Source organism: Cheilinus undulatus, linkage group 3 (genome assembly GCF_018320785.1).
Source record: "Cheilinus undulatus linkage group 3, ASM1832078v1, whole genome shotgun sequence".
Taxonomy (NCBI): Eukaryota; Metazoa; Chordata; class Actinopteri; order Labriformes; family Labridae; genus Cheilinus; species Cheilinus undulatus.
This window is the reverse complement of record NC_054867.1, coordinates 40520598-40538947: the sequence shown is the minus strand read 5'-3', so window position 1 is coordinate 40538947 and position 18350 is coordinate 40520598. Positions and strand designations below refer to the sequence as shown.

General features: G+C 36.9%; 1 protein-coding gene across 1 annotated transcript; it reads right to left on the bottom strand.

Moving 5' to 3' along the window:
* Positions 1-915: 915 nt before the first annotated feature.
* On the bottom strand, positions 916-16600 carry rbck1 (RanBP-type and C3HC4-type zinc finger containing 1). The gene is made up of 13 exons (XM_041815711.1): positions 16393-16600; positions 16253-16300; positions 15810-15954; positions 15390-15486; positions 12040-12238; positions 11801-11958; positions 11541-11714; positions 9102-9262; positions 8869-8965; positions 5415-5594; positions 5222-5320; positions 3243-3386; positions 916-2393 (listed from the first exon to the last, which is right to left on the bottom strand). The coding sequence occupies exons 2-13, from the start codon at positions 16290-16292 to the stop codon at positions 2313-2315; spliced, it is 1575 nt and encodes a 524-aa protein (XP_041671645.1). The 5' UTR covers positions 16293-16300; positions 16393-16600; the 3' UTR covers positions 916-2312.
* Between the last annotated feature and the right edge of the window lie 1750 nt (positions 16601-18350).

The following is an 18350-nucleotide window of genomic DNA, read 5'->3' as shown; positions in this document are numbered from 1 at the left end:
GTGGCTCTTTTGTGATGATTTGTGGCTCTGTCTTAAATTGAAATGTTATTCCCCTAGAAAACCTTAAAAAAAGGGAAACTTTGACCTTAGAAATTATCCATTGCAAGTCACATTGATCAGTTTGTTTCCCACACTTCTACATTGTAAACCTTAGTATTTTGTTTGTACATTTTTTGCCATTTCAAATCCATTTTACTGCTTTAAGCCCACTTTTGCCACTTCTTTTTGCCACTATTATCCAATTTTTGCCCATTTTTTTCCCCAGTTTTATCCTGCTTTTTACTATTTGCATTTTTCCCCATTTTTGCCCTGTTTCACCCATTTAAGTTTCCTTTTGCCATTAAATGCCATTTTTCCCCAAATCTTTGCCACTCTTTGCTGCTTTTTGCCCATTCTTCTACCTTGCCCCATTTTTTGTCACGTTTTCACCACTTTTTTCCACCTGTAACTCATTTTTTTCACTTCTCACCCAAATTTTCCTCTATCTACCCTTTTCTGCCACTTTTTCCTCCCCCATTTTTGTCACTTTCACCAAGTATTTGACATGCTATGCTGATTTTGCCCCTTTTCACCCTTTTTTTTGCTGCCTTTTGACCATTCTTTCCCCTTTAACACACTTTTATTGCCACTTTGACTCATTTTTGCCACTTTTCCCCACTTAGATTGTGGCTCTTACAAAGGTATTTTTTAACAATCTGGCTCTTTGGTTGAGCAGGGTTAAGTAACACTGGTTTAAGGTAATATGAAAATACAAAGTCAAACAGAAGTAGTTTAAAGTATCTCAATATGAGATAAAAGGGAAATTATTTGCAATTAGAAAAAGGAATTTTGACACCAATTGCAATTGAAGTAACCAGTCCAATGACAGTCCTACTTATAAATCAGTAAGGAAAGGTTGGAAGAAAAGACATCAAAACTTTTTCAAAAGTATTTAATTCTTCATTTTAGAGCCAAGACAAATACAAATGAGAAATACAAAGATTTAAGTCATGGAGTGCAAAAGAAGACTTTAGGTACAGCATCTCTTTTCAAACATTTCATGTTAGGCTCATCCGTATTACAACTTTTTGATTTGTCTCTAATCAAAACAGCAGGGCCTGCTATTCTTTATAAATCAAAGGCATGACAAAAAGCCATTACACTGAACATTTTCACATAAAATGAACAACTAGACACATCTTGTGTCCCTTAACTTTGTATTGGATTCCAGGAAAAATGCAGCTCCTCTGACTTTCTCTCCCTTGATAATAAGTGCTTATATTCACCGTCTTCATTTGTTTCTTTATTTTAGAAATCCAACACTTTAAACACAGGCTATTTATCTGTTTTCTACCAGGTATTTTCCACAGCGTTACATAAGGTAATTCCTTTTAGTTCATATTCCTAGTTATATTTTCCAGACTTCATTGAGCCTTTACTGTCAAGCTTCACATGCTTTAAGAGCAGCTACTCTTTAAACGTAATGCTAACATATTTCACTGTTTATTGTTTGAATAATGCTTGTCATACTGTATTCCTATAATTCATTTTATGGAGTTAAGGCATGTCATGGAGAGAAAACCTGAAAAAACACCCCATGACTTTAAGCATACACAAAATAAACCTATCTTCAATAATACATTTCATATAATCCCTAACACATAAAAACAGCTACTGATACCCTAATACATGAAGAAAATACAGCATCTTTATTTGTGCTGCTAATCAACCTCGTATCTCGAAGTCTTTAAGTGCGTCAGAGCAACTTTGCTTTACTTTAGGAACACATTAAATCAATGTAAACATCCTTCACCACAGTCAGATTAGACGACTGAAAGAAAACATATTGCTTATAAATATCTGATCATCTCTGCCTTAATAATCTAGTTGTATACTGTATGAAGCTTAAAAATCCATTCACTTTAATTAGAAAGATATTCAGGCTCATGTTATTGTAACACTTGTTTTCTTGTTGAGGCTTTTAGACTAAATATTACACGCGGAGAGACAAAACAATGATTGCAATTGATATGTATTGATAAGTTACAGCCATGCAACACAAGAGACAGAACTATAAAAAAGGTCCATTTGGGGCATAGGCGATCCTTTTCTTCCTGATAAGATTTAAAAATGGTACACGGCTATACTTGGCTTCTCCTTTTTTTCCTCAAAATGACACCTCCAGAAGGCTTGAGATGTAATGAGAACAAAGCTAAAATCAGGTAAAACAAACCACGAAAGCTAGCATGAAGCGAGCAGCCTTAGCCGAAGCAGAGTTCTTAAATCCCTCAGACAGTTCATGTGATGGGTCTGTGTTCATTAGTGTACCTCCCTCAGTGGCAGTTCTGGCAGTTGGGATGACAAGGCTGATTATTGACTCGGCATCTACAGCCCCCAGACGTGTCCCCATTACCCTGTAGCACATAACAAAGGAAAAGAGGAAAAATGTCACGAGCAGCACAAATACTCATTAGGTACACCTGCTCATCGCTCATCGATGCATTTATCTTATTGGCCACTTGTATTGCAGCAACCAACACATTTAGGCATAGAGGTATGGTCAGAATGATGTGCTTAAGTTCAAACTGGGCATCAGAATAGGGAAGAAAAGTTGATTTAAGTGACATTGATTGCACCATGGTTATTGGTGCCAGACAGGCTGGGCTGACTATTTCACAAATTGATGATCTACTGAGATTTACAGAGAATCCCCTGAAAAAGAGACAATATCCTGTGAGTTGCAATTCTCCAGGCCAATTGTCTTGCTGATGGTAGAGGTCAGAGGAAAATGACCAGACAACAACAACTCAGAAAAGGTATGCAGAGGAGACTCTCTAAACACACAACACACTGAACCAGATGGGCTACAGCAGCAGCCCACAGTGGGTGTCACTCCTGTCAGCTACAAACAGGAAACTGAGGCTCCAATTCACACAACTCCTCAAAAATCTAACAGTGGAAAAATGGAAAACCAACGCTTGGTCTGATGAGACTTGATTTCAGTCTACCAGATCACCAATAACCAAAGTATCAAAGTATCCTTAACCACCTGTCTTTCCCATTCTGGTGCCAAATTTTACTCCAGCAAATTATCTTGACCTTGTCTGCATGTCTAAATGCACTGTTTTCTCCCATGTGATTGGCTGATTAGATATTTTCTTTAATGAGCAGCGGGATAGATAAACCTAATAAAGTGATAAGTGAGTGTTTATGTGATAATTTTACTTAAAGATGATCACTGTAAAAAAACCAAACAAAATTACATTCGGTCCCCAGCGCGCTTGTTTAGTGACCCAGCAGATTTCTGTTTTGCACATCAGGCAGCAGATCCAGTCACAGCCGTCTTTTTTCTGGACGATCACGTCACATCGTGGACATTTCATGGCTTCTCCATTCTGCAGCATGCTCTACATTACAAATACAAAGACATACAGTCAACTGGCAGAAGAAAAAAAAAACATTAACATCCTTAGACCTGAGCTTTTGTTTGGAATGCATTCTTAGTTTCCCCAATTAGTTTATTTGGGATCAGTAAGACCTGATAAGTTGAACTTCAGCTTTGTCTTTGAATTGGAATTAGTTTTGACCAAATATGATGCCCACAAATCTGCTGTTTCAGAACAGAAGATGTTTAAAATGGTGTCAGTCATTGAAAGAAAGAGAGATGGGGGCCTTTATTTTGATGATTCACCACAATGATTAGTTAAAGCCAAGCACCAACAAAATTTCCTCAAAAGTTTTTAATTTCTTGGAAATTTTCTTTCTCAAATTCTACACAAATTCCCCAAAATATCAATGAAAATTACCTAAACTTTTGGTCAAAATTCTTAAGCATGTTTTCAAACTATTCCATAATATAAATATATACCCTGGGGTGCAGGTGGCCTAGTGGTTAAAGGCACGCACCATGTATGCAGAAGGCTGAGTTCGAATCCGGCCTGAGGCCCTTTACCGCATGTTTCTCCCCCGCTCTTGTCCCTGTTTCCGACTCTATCCACTGTCCTCATCTATCAGATAAAGGCACAAAAATGCCCTAAATAAATCTTGAAAAAAATAGATAAATCTATACCCCAAACTGTCTTCAGATATTATCCAAATAAAAAAATTCACCCAAAACTTAATTTATTTATGCCCCAAAATTATCAAGCAAATTCCCTAGAATTTTCAAATACATTCACCAAAACCCATGAAAATAGAAATATCTAAATCCCCTAAAATTTTCATAAAATTCTCAAACATTTAACTAAAATACAAAGAAAAAAAAAGAATCACATTAACCCCCTGCTCCACTGGTTTAAACCTAAAATTCCTGGAAAAAAAAAAACTTTTTCCATTTTTCCATGAAAAGCCTGAAAATTCTTAAACAAATCTACAAATTCACATGAAAACACCACAATACTAAAAATCATATTTCCCCTAAATTTCCAATGAAACTCTCCAAAATATGCAAACACACAAAAACAATTCCACAAAAACCCTTGAAAACATCCAAATTCCCCAAATTTCCAAACAATTACCCTTACATTTTTATTACAATTCAAGGAAATTTCATAGAAAAATTTCCAGCATTTTAAGCAGATTTCTTAAACTTCAAGTGAAGTCCTCTAACGTGGCAGCTTTATGTTAAAATAGGTCTAAAAATCTTATTTTTAAAAACTTTTATACTTCTTGATACTATTGCTGATTGGAGTGGCTGAGATTTTAATATTTTGAAACAACTGGTATTGAAAGTACAGAAGTACTGAAAAATTCAATAACTTTAACACATAGTAAATGATCCAAAAATGTACATCCAAACCCCAAGTTTAACAGACTGCTTCAAATTAATGAAAACAGCCAAATACCCTCCAGCTTTCTACATAAAACTGTATCTTGAATGCAAATTGAGTCAACATTCCAACAGAAGTGTCTGTTACTTACCATTCATCATGAAATATTTTATAGACATTAGGTTAAATATTAAAATCTAAGATCATTTTGATATTTCCAAGTCTTTAGTTCCTCTACATGTTTTTTGGCATACTTAGTGATGGAAAATTGTAGTGCTACATAGGAATTGATGCATGTTGTTTATTTGTAACAGGGTTGTTGATGGTCCACATCTGTTCCTGGGTTCACTCTGGTTTTAAAGCATCAAAGACCACACAGCTGTTTATTGTCAAACGCATGAAAAGAACAACAGATGGCAGCTGTAAAGGCCACTCGTGTGCTAATTCATCACGCAGCTTTAATGTGAACCTACCTGCAGCATCTGAGTGGTCTGCTGAGCCGCCTCGTCATTCTGTGCTCGGATGCGCAGGTCTTCCTGGTAGTCCTTACAATTCATGTCCTTATGGATGGCCTGCAAGCACAAACATTATTTACTTAATGTCTGATTTCTATTAAATAACTGATGAAAAGTTGTTCAATCACTATGGTAAATTGTAGAGAGATACCCTGCAGAGTAGGCAGTTTGTTTCACTGCAGAGTTCACAGTTGAACTCATTGACTTCGTCCTCATAAATGCACCACCCTTTACAGTTGGGGGTCTGACAGTGGAAGCTGTGCTCAGAGCGGCTTTCTGCAATGCTCAGACGCAACTCCAGGAAGCGCTGGTGCTCCTCTTCTGTTAGCAGCTGCAAGCAGAATCACACAATGATTAAAGCCAGGCAGAGAGAATAACAGAGAAGCTATTGAGATGTTGTCTTTATGTTAATTACAGAAATAGCTTGTTAAATGCTTAAAAAGGGAGGCTTTTTGGGTCTATCTCATATGTGAAAGCTTTAAGAAATGTCTTCAACAACATGCATATTTAAAATCAGCCGAAATTAACACCCTAATGACAGATTTACCAATGTGTTGTGTATTTGCTAACGTGTACTGCTCTGTTGCTTTTGAGGTAAAATTACTCTATGGTACTCTCATATTTAAAACTTAAAAATAACCATCACAAATTTTGTATGTGCTATTATTCTACATGTCAATCCAAAGCTGACTGAAAAGACAAGTTTAACTCAACTTTGAAGGGTATGTGTGTATCATTTAGTTATTTATTTATTTATTTCACAAAAGAATTAGAGCTACACTGTGCTAAAGGCATGACATTATTATTGGCAGATACATTTTCTAACAATAATTACTGCCAATGTAATATCTGTACATATAGACAAAATACACAAATACACAATAATGCTTCATCTCATCAACTTGACACGCCAGATGGATTTGTTTCACACATCCATCTGGAAAACCTCTTATACACAGCGTTTAGGAAAGGGCAGAGCCTTTAAAAAAAAAACTCAGAGGGTGATTGGATGAACATTCTCTCACACCTTTACAGGCCAATCAGAGCAACAAAACACATGACATCGTAGTCCCAATCCGAGGTGCACTGCTACCAGGAGTGATCTCCACAGAGAGCTGCATAACACAAAACATGGCGACTGTAGACATGTCAGTACACGACTTTTGTCGTTTTTGAAATGAAAACAACTCACTGCTGTTCTTTGTTCTTCTTTTAACGGAGAAATATCGTCAAGTTCTGATAAAACTGATGCTTTAGCGGCATCCATGCTGTCTTCCGCCATAATTGCAATGGCCTGTTGTTGCTGCTTGTTTACATCACGACTCTGCTGCGCCCGCAAGTACTGCCCCTCGTCGCTGATTGGTCCTGTCACCTTCTAACCAGGCCCAAACCGTTCAGATGGGAGCTTTGCAAGAAGGATTTGCCAGTAAGAAACACAGAAACAGGCATATCCATCTGCTTTGCAAGGTCATACAGTCAAGCATTAAATTTATAAAAGTTTAGGCTGAATAGACACACCTAAGCTGAAGGTTTTAAATTTGTTTCTTTTATTCTTATTTTTTAAATATTTGAAGTCCCTTTGGACAAAGGTTTCTGCTAAATTGGCCTTGTAAAGCGTGTTTGTCCAAAAACGGTCTCTGAATGGTTTTAGTAGCAGAAATTTAACAAAGATCTCACCATGTTTGAAAGGAAATAATTACATTTACTGAGATTACTGTAATTGTGCCCAGTTTTTTGGGTACTTGTATTTTTTTTTAGAACATTTTGAAATCAGTGCTTTTTCTTCTACTTAAGGGAGTTTTGACCAACGTAACTGTGCTTACACTTGAGTATAATACCCCTGTACTTTTTCCAACTCTGTTAAATACAAAGTAGCACACAGAGGGAATGATCCACATCCCATAGCAGCTTATGAACACAGCAAAAAACAGAGAGTTGATGTCTTAGCATTAAACATTTCAAATTTGATTTTTACTCCCCAAGGGTAATTTTTACTCCATTTTGAATTATGTTGGAGTTTTCTGACAGTGTTATCCACCTGTTCTATAGAGAATCAAGTTATCTAAACTCTGCCTACTGTGATTTCAAATCTGGGGGGATATGTGTGCAAAGTGTTTAGATGTGTTTTATTGAGAAGAGCAGGTTTTTGTTTTGACCAGGTGTGTTTGTTTTTATTTTGTATTGTATGTTGGTATGTGTGACCTCATGTGTGTTTGACTCCAGGAAGAATAGCCATGCTTTAACTAGTGCTAATGGGGATCCTAAAAAATAAAGCGTGGACCAATAAAGACACGTTGAAAGTTTTAAATTAACTTAAGATGAGTTCAATCAACACTTTTAATCTTGCTGTGTATTTCGTTTTATTATAGAGATGTGACTTTAGAGATCTATTCTCTTGTTGTTCTTTCCAATAAGGAAAGATCATATTTCACTGTAAACCTCAGTAGCTACTCAGTAAACTGTAAATTAAACATGTTTTACTTTAACTTGGGTGCATTTATAGACCAGTACTTTTACTTTTACTTAAGTAAATTTTAACCAGAGTAACTGTACTTTTACTTTTTTCCACTTCTGGATTTTTGTGAATTAATCCCATTTTTAAAAAAAGTTGGGATGCTTTATACAATGTAAAAACAGCATGCAATGACTTTCAAATCTCATAAAGTCATATTTTATTCTAACCTTGCAAAGCAGATGGATACACCTGTTTCCTCGTTTTTTACTGGCGAATCCATCTTCCAAAGCTCCGATCTGAACCATTTGGGCCCGGTTAGAAAGTGACAGGACCAATCAGCGACGAGGGGCAGTACATTCAGGCATGGCGGAGTCATGACATAAACAAGCAGCCGGAAGAGGCTGTTGCAATTATGGAGGAAGAGCTTAGCGTGAATGCTGCTAAAGCACCAGTTTTATCAGAACTTGACGACATTTCTTCATTTAAAAAAAAGAACAAAGAACAGCAGAGAGTTGTTTTCATTTCAAAAACGACAAAAGTCGTGTATTTACATGTCTATAGTTGCTATGTTTCACGTTATTCCTCGGTAGCTGCGCACGCGCAGCTCGATAGCGGCTATGTCATGTGTTTTGTTGCTCTGATTGGCCTGTAGAGATGTGACAGACAGAACATTCATCCAGTCACACTCCAAGTTTTTTTCAAAGCCTCTGCCTTTTCCCAAATGTTTCCTATTGAAGCTTTCCCAGATGGATGTGTGAAACAAATCCATATGGCATGTCAGGTTAATTTTATTCACAATATAACATAGTAACATTTTGAATTTCAATATTAACCCCATAAAATGGCACACTGAAATTTTGCATTTACCAACAATGTGTTTACAGTATGGTTTAAACAGAGGGAAGTTAGTCTGTTGTATTAAATCTGCTCAGACAACCAATGATAGCAACAAGTCATGTAGCATTAGGACTACATTGCTAAAAGCTAATTTGATCATTTCAATAGTGAGAACTTTCTGTTATCTTTGTCCACTTAAAACAACCAAAAACATAACAGAATGTATGGATAATTATCAATTTTGTGGGCTTATTCTGCTATCTGCATTTAGATTTTGACTTGAAGTTATATTTCTGTTAAGCCTTACACTCACCGCTTGGATTTCTCTGTCCAGCAGTTTGCTCTCACAGTTGTCTGGACACGACACCTCAGCATCCTGACTGTTCACTATTGTTCCAACAAGGCAATCCCTGAACCAACAGACACAGAATCATTCAAAACATTTTATACATTAAATAATATCCTGTGCATTTTTTTGGAATAAAAAAGGGGACTCTTGTTATCTTGGCATAAGTAAAAGCTCCACAGTGATTTGTAGTTCCAAACCTGCAGAAAGTGTGCAGACACTCTCTGAGCACAACGCCCTCTTCTGGCTGCAGCGTGGAGAAGCAGATGGGGCATTCTGCCTCTGTGCTGTTGGGGATGAGGTTCAGGTCATCAGTTGCCAAAAGGTGAAGGTAGTTCCTCTCACGCTCTTCCCGCTGAGCCTTTATTACAAAGAAAGAGGGCAATGGGTAATGACTAGACAGATATTTATTATTAATTAAAAGACTAATAGCAAATGGTTTTTCTAGGAACTGGAAAGTGAAACAAACGGAAAGCTCTTGGCATTAGCTTATCTGCCATGATAATCCAAAACTGGTGATTTACTGTACTCAGCATGGCTCTTCTTGTTATGCACCCTCTGTGAAATCAATTTATGTTGTGTATAAATGCTCTGCTAGTTCTGCATTTATTACACCAATAAGAAAACTGTTTCCTTGACTATTGAAGCTCCTCTACTCTATTAGAAATAATAAACATAGGAGGCTCTTTAATCACTCCACACAAAATTTCAGTTCCTTTCTTTACAAAATTATTGAATGTATCAAGTTTTCACATAGGAGGAAGTGATCTCTGTGGTTTCCAAGACGTATACTGTATAACCTTACATCTGTAAATATGAAGACAATAACAGATTTTCAAAGATTGTCATTAATTGTGAAATGATTTTAAGTTGTTGGTTATCATTTGAGTTGTTAATCCAGAAATATATTTACACAATAGACAGTGGCGGCTGGTCAATAGGGGGTGCTAGGGCACGCCCCCCCCACTCTGTCCATAAAGAGGACAGATCTTGAGATCACTGAATATATTTTTTAAACATTTGCTTTAAATATCAGTACATTTATATGAATAAACAGTGCTTAACAAATTTATTAGACCACCTGTCATATTTGTCTCAGAGACCATCCAGCATCATGAAGTGCTTTAATGCAGACTCTTTCATTTTCAGTGAGCTCTCCATTTTTTTTCAGTTTTTTTGTAAATTATTAAATTTGAAAATTCATGGATAAAAATAATTATTATATTTTAGCATTAAAAATATCATTTTTGTTAAAGAGCTTCTACATATTGTTGTATTAACCATTGCAGAAACATAAAAAATGATTTTGGTTATGCCAGTGCTGTTAATTTAAGGCCGCTGTGGCATAAACCTTACTTTGGGTGGTGGTCTAATAAATTTGTTAAGCACTGTAGATAAACTCTATTATGCACTGTATCAATATTGTTTATTAAGAGATTAAAATGTGTTATTTGCAATAAATCAGTAGATCACAAACATTAAACACATTTGCTTTTATTTCCTGTTCACTCATTTCCTCCCTGGGGCGCTGGGCTCCTGCGCCCACAGCCTTCCATAGACTACAGTTAAAAGCTGCGCGTGCACATTCGCTCCTCTTCAGTACAAGAGATAGGAGCTCTGTGGGCACAACACAATGGCGCCCCTGAAGAGGTTACCACTAACCACTTGCGAGATGCCAACAGGTGGCAGCAGAGGAAAATATTCCGTTATTTGATACACACAGAGGAAGTCATGCACCGTCGTGGTAAATCTCTGGCTTTCTGTCAGAAACTGCACCTGTTTTCGTTGTCTATCTCATGGAGAGATGCTAGGAAGACAGTTAGCAAAATGCAATAAGAAAACTCAGGTGAGTAGTTAAGAATAAGGTCTCTTTAGAGGATGACCTTGGAGGAGAAACTTTGAATTTAAGAGCTTGGACCTGACCGGCCAGATATCAAGATGAAGCAACAAAGCTGTGACAGAGGGAGAAAGTACACTGATGGCATATTAGACTAATAATAAGTTGGTAAATCAACAAATAATAGTTTTGTGTGTTTAAACATTTTTGCTGCATTCAGGTCACTATTGAAGCAGTGACTACATGCACCTTATGTCTTTTGTAAATGTCTATTTTTTTCTTTAGAATAAATATTCAATTAGCACTTTAACATAATATTCTTATGCATTGAGTTGATTTGTGATAATGTGTGATAAGTTACAAATCTAAGTTGACTGTGATAACAGTTAGTTACTTGTGGCAGCTGATGACCCTTAATATAATCATCTTATATACTAAATTATGTATTATATATATATCATTATATTATATATACTATTTGTTCACCAAACAAACAAATGCAGATGTAAAAAAGGCATATTAATATGACTTAACTCATACATATCAAATTGGAATTTTGTTGCGTTCAAAAGATTAGCCTGGACAGATAAACAACTAAAAAAAAAAAAACGCATCACCCCTGACCTCAGCTATCACCAGTGTGAAGGCATATTAAAATGTAGGACATGATACCTTTTTTCACTTCATCCTACCCTTTTTGTAAAATATTGAAAAGTGGTATATTTCTGTCCTTTGTAAAATGATCAAAATGGTCAAAATTAAAAAGTGTGTAGGTACCTTTAACTTTTAGAAACTTGGTTACCTGTTCATACTGCAGCATGGCGAGCTGTTCTTTTTCAATCCGCAGTATCTCCTCCTGGTCTGGCTTGTAGATATTTGGCACAACATAATCCTCTGGTCGTTCTTCTCCACAAATTTCACAGCCTGGACGTGTGGGTTTGTTGATGAATGTACAGGCTGCACATGCCCAGCCCAGCTGCACAAAGACAAATATACAGTACATTTGTACAGCCTCTGATCACATTATGTAAAGTGTCGATGATGCAGACTTTAGATCCTGACCTGAGGTTTGGGAAGCACAGCAGGTCGCTTGTTAGTCGGGACTCTGGGAGGAATAGGAGGAGGCTGTTCAGGTTCTGGCGGAAGAGTATTCTTCTCACCATCTACAACGCCAAGGCCTCGAGGTAGAAGCTGCATCGAGTGCATCGACTCCACAATGCCTAACAGTAAAGCTTCCTGATTAGAACTTCATAATCAGACATGTGCAGCCTTTATCGTGTGTGTGCATGTTTAGTACTTACCCACTATGCGTTGTTGCTCCTCATCCTGCCTTTGTTGTTGCCGTGTGAGATGAGCAGCATGGGCTGAGAGGATAAACAGGAAGACTTTGTCTCCGCTCTGACGGATACCGTGGCTATACAGAGTCTCCCGGTCATGAGCCAAACGCTTCCCGATCACCCAGCGCTGCAGAGCAGGGACGAACCCAAAGTCATGGCTGATCTGGGAATACAAGATGAGGAACAGTCGCATCAGTACTCACCCCTTCTCAAATTAAAAAATCAAATGAGAGCATTGGGATATTGGTTAGACAAGATGGTGCTAAAGATTAAGTTTAAAAATGTCATGTTTCAACAAAAAAACAGTAGCTCATTGACCTGTTACAGTAGAAGACACTCAATCATTGTTTAACTAGGTTTTCTACCCTGAGACCTCTTTTAGAAATACCAACCCATGAACAATACACATTTTCGACGTGAACTTTTGGGAAAAAAACAGCACATTATCCAGCAGACTAAGGTTTTGGTTTTCAACCATCAAAATGTAGAAAGAGGATAAATAGGAGGAGACTTCACCTGTGTTGGGTTTGTTTTAAAGTTGGTGTAAAGAAATAAAAGCTATGTATTTTACATTTGTCATACAACATTAGACTGTTCTATTAACCACCAGATCAGATTTCAGTGATTAAATAATTAAGTATTGAGTAAAGTTTCAAAATCATAAAATTAAGCAGTTATTTTGGGCATGTCTGTAGAATGGACAAAACTTTCAATTCTTCAAATCCTGCCAGACAGACAAGTTGCTCTTGCAGAATGAAGGCATAGCTAGCTAGGAAAACTGCAAACTACAATATTGAAACTTGACATACTGGCTGCTCTTAACAGAGTGGGACACCATGAATGCTAAAGCACACAATACTCTCAGTATTCTCAATATTCAATATTTGAAGTCTTTCACATGCTTACAGTAATTTTTCAAGCATATAAAGTGGGTTTAGACACCGATTTCTAGTTTTGCTTTCTGGTTCTTTGCAGATGACTTCACACAGCAGTGAAGATCTGCTCTTGGGGGGCAAGTAGTGATTTCTGCATAGAAAAACGCTATCGAAACAGCCATGTTATGAGCTGTTTACAACTATGCCAAGCTTTCAAAGTGCAAAAATAAAAACACTCTTTATTCTTAAGCCATTTTTGTGTCCTGAAAGTAGGGAAATATTCAGGCAAAAAAAATCAGTGTGACTGTCTCACAATGTGAGTTGTGAAAAAAGCAGTGTCACACAATGCGTATGTATAGTTCATTTCCACAAAGCAGATTTTACCTGTTTCCTAAGCTGATCCACTAAGCCTATCTTGTTGTGATGGGAAATTCGTCTCTGTTAAAAGAGATCCAAATCATTTTGCTTAACTCAGTAGAGCTAAACAGCTCTTCATTTGGTAAAAGTTAGGCTTTTTAATTGTGGGTTAAATAACAACCAAGGACTGCACAAAGGAGTTGCACTAATATAGGAGCTAGCTATCATGGCTCAAATTTAAGAGCCGTTTTGTAGCACAGGTTCATTCATGAAAGGCTAATCATTGCCCAGTCACTTAAGCTATGTTTCCATCAGAAGGGCTGATTTGATTGAGTACGGTTTGGTATGGTTTGGTATGCTAAAACCCAAAATAGATTGCACAGACACCAGTGCCCTCACTTGATGGGGAGGCTGTAAAGGCACACATGTGAAGTCACATGCAGCATGGGTCTGCTGGTCCAGCTGCAGAGTTGTAGAAAGGATGAGTGATAGAAATCAGTAGGGAATCAGCATTAAACATCTTATTTCAGCTGAAAGCCCTTTTTTTTTTAAAAATAATTGTGTATTACTTATTCAGCTAACAGTGTATCACTCTTTCAATTACAAGCATGTTTGTGACAAAATGAGGATTTTATATATGTTAAAGGGGCTCTTAGCCCAGTATGAGACTCTTAAAGACTTCTCTCCCTTCATCTGCTACACAAAGCTAGGCAATAGAAGGTAGGCAAGACTAAGTAATTTGTGATATTGATCGCCTCCACGCAAAGTAACTCTGTTAAACTGTGGGGAAAAAAACGCTTTTTGTAAAGTGTAGGGATTGTACTCGATGTATGTAGAAATTTTTGGGTGAGAATTGCAGCATAGAGTCAGAATTCTGACTTTTTTTCTGTTTTTATCACAGAAGTTGATTTTTTTTCTCTGAATACTGACTTTTCTCTTAGAATTCTGACTTAAATTGCAGAATTTGAGTAAAAACATTGGATCTTATTCTTTTTCCGTAGCCCTAATCCTCCTCCATACTGACCTTTTTGAGTCTCGCCCCTACAAGGTATTCGAAAATAGCGAAAAAACTAACATTGAAACTAATAAATAATTCAACTAAAATTAAATGTTTTGGCAAAAAATAAACAATACACAATCAAACCAGCAGTACAAACAATACACAACTAAACTCAAATTGAAACCAAAAAATGAAAACAAAATAACTACTAATGAAAAATCAAAAACTAAAACAATGTTGCTCCAAGGGCATGTTTATTCTTGGAGTCAGTTTGAGAAGCTTTCTTGTCGTGGATGTCTGCCTGTGACAAAGCACCTGCTTTCATTTTTGCCTCTCAATTCAACAGTACCATAAGGGTTGTTGCTCACATTCGATAAAATAGTGGCTGTTTAACCAGGCTTTGTGACATTGATGTGCTGTTTACAATAAACAACAAGCACTGCGGAAACCCAGAGATGAGTGCTTGTGCACTTCTGGGAAAATTCACTGCCCCAACACTCTCAAAAACTCGATCAATCAAGAGAGACAGACCCAAACCATTAAAAACTTCTATGATGCACTGTTTAAACATGCTCGTTTTGTTCGACCTACTGTCCAAAGGCAATGTTTTTCATTACAATTTAAGTTTGTTAAAGGACTTGAAAAGTTTTAGGTCTGTGATTTCTTACTGAAGAGATGATGATGCATCCTGAGGTTAGACCACTTTGATGAATAAATAAAGGAGTTTATATTAAACCGAGAATTCTAAAAACAATAAAAAACAGGTAAAAGTAGAAGTGAAACTTAAATATCCCTAGCCCTTTCCCCCCTTTCTTCTTTTAATTCCTACAATTTCAACAAATTCTCAAATTTATTTACCACTAAAACACAAAGAAATATCCCCAGTTTATATTTCACCCAGTCAAAAGAAAGAATAACAATCCTAGTATCTTTACTGCCCATATCCATCCAGTGCAACCAAATAAACTCAGTAACACAGCTTTTTCTCTTCTGTGTACCTGCCAAAAATATCTTTTTTGTATGGATGCAAGACCTTTTGAGAACCATTTCTCTACTGTATATTTTTGCTGTCACACTCGTACCTTTTCTTTTAGTTGTGCTATTGTCATGTCAAGAGAGGCCTCGACAGTCACCGGGATGTAGTTATCTGACTGAGCATCCTCCACTCCAACCCATAACCTGCGGAGGAGAAAACACAGGGATGAGTCTTGACTTTTTTTTGCAACAGCCACTAAAATAAGTATTCAATGACATACACCTGCTGTTAAGTTTCTAGCTAGCCACCACACAGAGAAACACTTCTCTGCAGAATATGCATGCATGCACTTTTGTTGTTGCCCTACTTCATTCTCATCCATTACATAATCACAAAACAAACCATTCCTCTGGCTAAAAATAAACACAGCTCCTTGAAAAGAAGAGGAAATCCTACCCATGAGCAGCAAGATTTATGGCCTCTGTTTTGGACCAAAATAGGGAATTCAAAGTGGATGCATCCTCACCTGATGCAGTCCTGAGGGTAGGCCTGTCTGTTGATGCTGACAGACACTGGCACAGAGAGCTGGGACAGTCTCTGGCACAACTTCATTGCTTCCTGTTCATCCCCACTGCTGAGGGCTTCACTCAGGGAGAGGGCCAGTTCCTCAGCTAAACGAAAAACAAGAGAAGAACAGCTCATGTCTTCATGTGACTTCTTATAGACCCACTTCATCTCTACTGTACTTTAGACAGGGCTATTAACTAAAATGACACTGTTTCTGTGTTATGTAATTGTCTTTCTGACTACAACAGTTTGCAACGTAATTCCACAATCCTTAAACCCGCTAAACCATTAATGAACGAATCAAAAGGTGGGCTGAATAGTCCACTGCTTTAAAAGATTTCAAGTAAACTTTTAACAAAAAATTCCTTCACTTCAAAATCGAAACTGAGTTGAGCAGCTCACCCTCTTTAAGACTCCCTCGCAGACTGACTTCAGAAGCCATTAATATACCTTAAACAACAAAAACACAACACATATCGTGAAAATAAAGATATTTTTGGAGAAAAAAAGCTGTCTATGACGAGTAGCATAGACATTCAAACCTTTTCAGGTCGTGTTGCCGTATTGTTGTCCGCATCCAAACACTTCCTGTAGTTGACTTTGGGTTGAAATTTTCAGTTTTAAAGTTGAAAAAGAAGCAACACTGCAACCTGGTGATGACCCAACTACTTTGTTTTCTTCGTCTGTACCCGTGTCCAGCTCTGCTTCTTCTTCTTTAGCCGTTGACAGGTTGAACGGAAAGCGAAACTGACCCAAGAAGAGGAAGAGAAACTTAGAAGTTCAGCTCCGCCTCTTTCTTACTACTAAGAAGTTGAGTTTTTATGATATTTGTGCTTAATGCACTTTCGAACAAGTAAAATGATTCATCTTCGACATTAAATTGACGTTCAAGTTGTATTTTCGCTGTGTTTTCCCACACGCCTTTGAGCTCTCCCAAATGATCAGACCGGTGTTATGGTTTTAAGTGTGACCGTGTTAACTGGCGTCTTTCAGCCGAAAGAGGTTGTTGTTGTCGTAGTTAAAACTTGTCTTGCAGGCAAAACGTTGCCCTGGTGACTGCTTTTTTGTATTATCCCACTCTAAATACGTACACAATAGACATTTTGGCGTTATAATCAAAGTTAAAAAAGAGACAATTGTTAGAACAACCGCTGTATTACCTACGACAACCGCTGACTCATTCATCTGTAAGACGCCAGTTAACATGGTCGCTACTTAAACCGTAACACCTGCAGCTCTCAGTACAATGGTAGTTTAACCATTTACGCTACTTTTATTGCAACCGAATATGCTACATTAGACACAGAGATGAACTGATAAAATCGGTAAAGTTTATATGGAACTACATATAAAAGGATAAGCATGACTCCAATCAACCAGCAGATGGCGATGCCTGTCAAAGTTGAAATTGCTGGAGTCGAGTGAACATAAAGTGCATTCAGAAGTTATACAGAAGCTCTTCACTTTTCTCACTGTTATGATGCAGCTTGATGCTACAATAAAAAAAATGTTTTGTTTACATTAATTCACACTCAGTATATAACAGTGACAAAGTGAAAACATGTTAATGTACATGAAAATAAAAACTGAAATATCACATTGTATTCAGACCTTTTGCAACAACACTTGATATTTAGCTCGGGTGCCTCCTAGTTATCTTGATCGTTGCTGAGATGTTTCTACACCTTGACTGGAGTTCACCTGTTGGGAATTTAAAATTCTAATTCCTTTTAGTATAGTAGCATCAGGATGCAACATAAATTGAAAAAAAGTGAAGGGGGTATCAGTACTTTCTGATAGCTCTGTTTAAAGTCCAAATTGGTAACATCAGTCCTCAAAGCCATTTTAAAAGTTAAAAGAGATTTATCTTTTTTTGTTGTTTGTTAGCATTTGAGGTCAGAGCAACAAGATAAACAATGAACAGGTCTGTATTGCATTTTTCCAAGGCCTAACTAAAAAAAAAAGGTGTATCATAAAGGTAAAATAGCATTGTTGGATAAAGCTATAAGCTATAGGTTGTGTGTCTTGTTTGATTCAAATAATTTTAAAACAGTTAAATGTTGGATTAGCTTTCTTTAAGTGCAGACATTGGACATGTTAAATGTTATGTTGCTGGATTGCGATACTAGTTGGACTTTGGAAAGAAGACATTCAAATTTGTTCAGTTAGCCTAGCTTAAAAGTCCATTTAACAGTAAGATAAACTGTTTTCAGTTGTTTTATAGGTGGCCTGAAGGTGCAATACAAAATCACAAAGTCTGAAACACTTTTACAAAGTTTTAAACAATTTTAAATTAACCAAAAAATGTAGATTTCATAAAATAAATTAGGATTAGACAAACCCTTTTACAGATGATAAAACAGGTTTACATTTTACATAACTACTATACAAAATTAGAAAGATTGTAACACTTTACAACACTAAAAAAAATAGCAATATGCTTAATTAGAAAGTCTGAAACACATAACTTGAAACTCGTGTCACTTCCAGCATTTTGTAC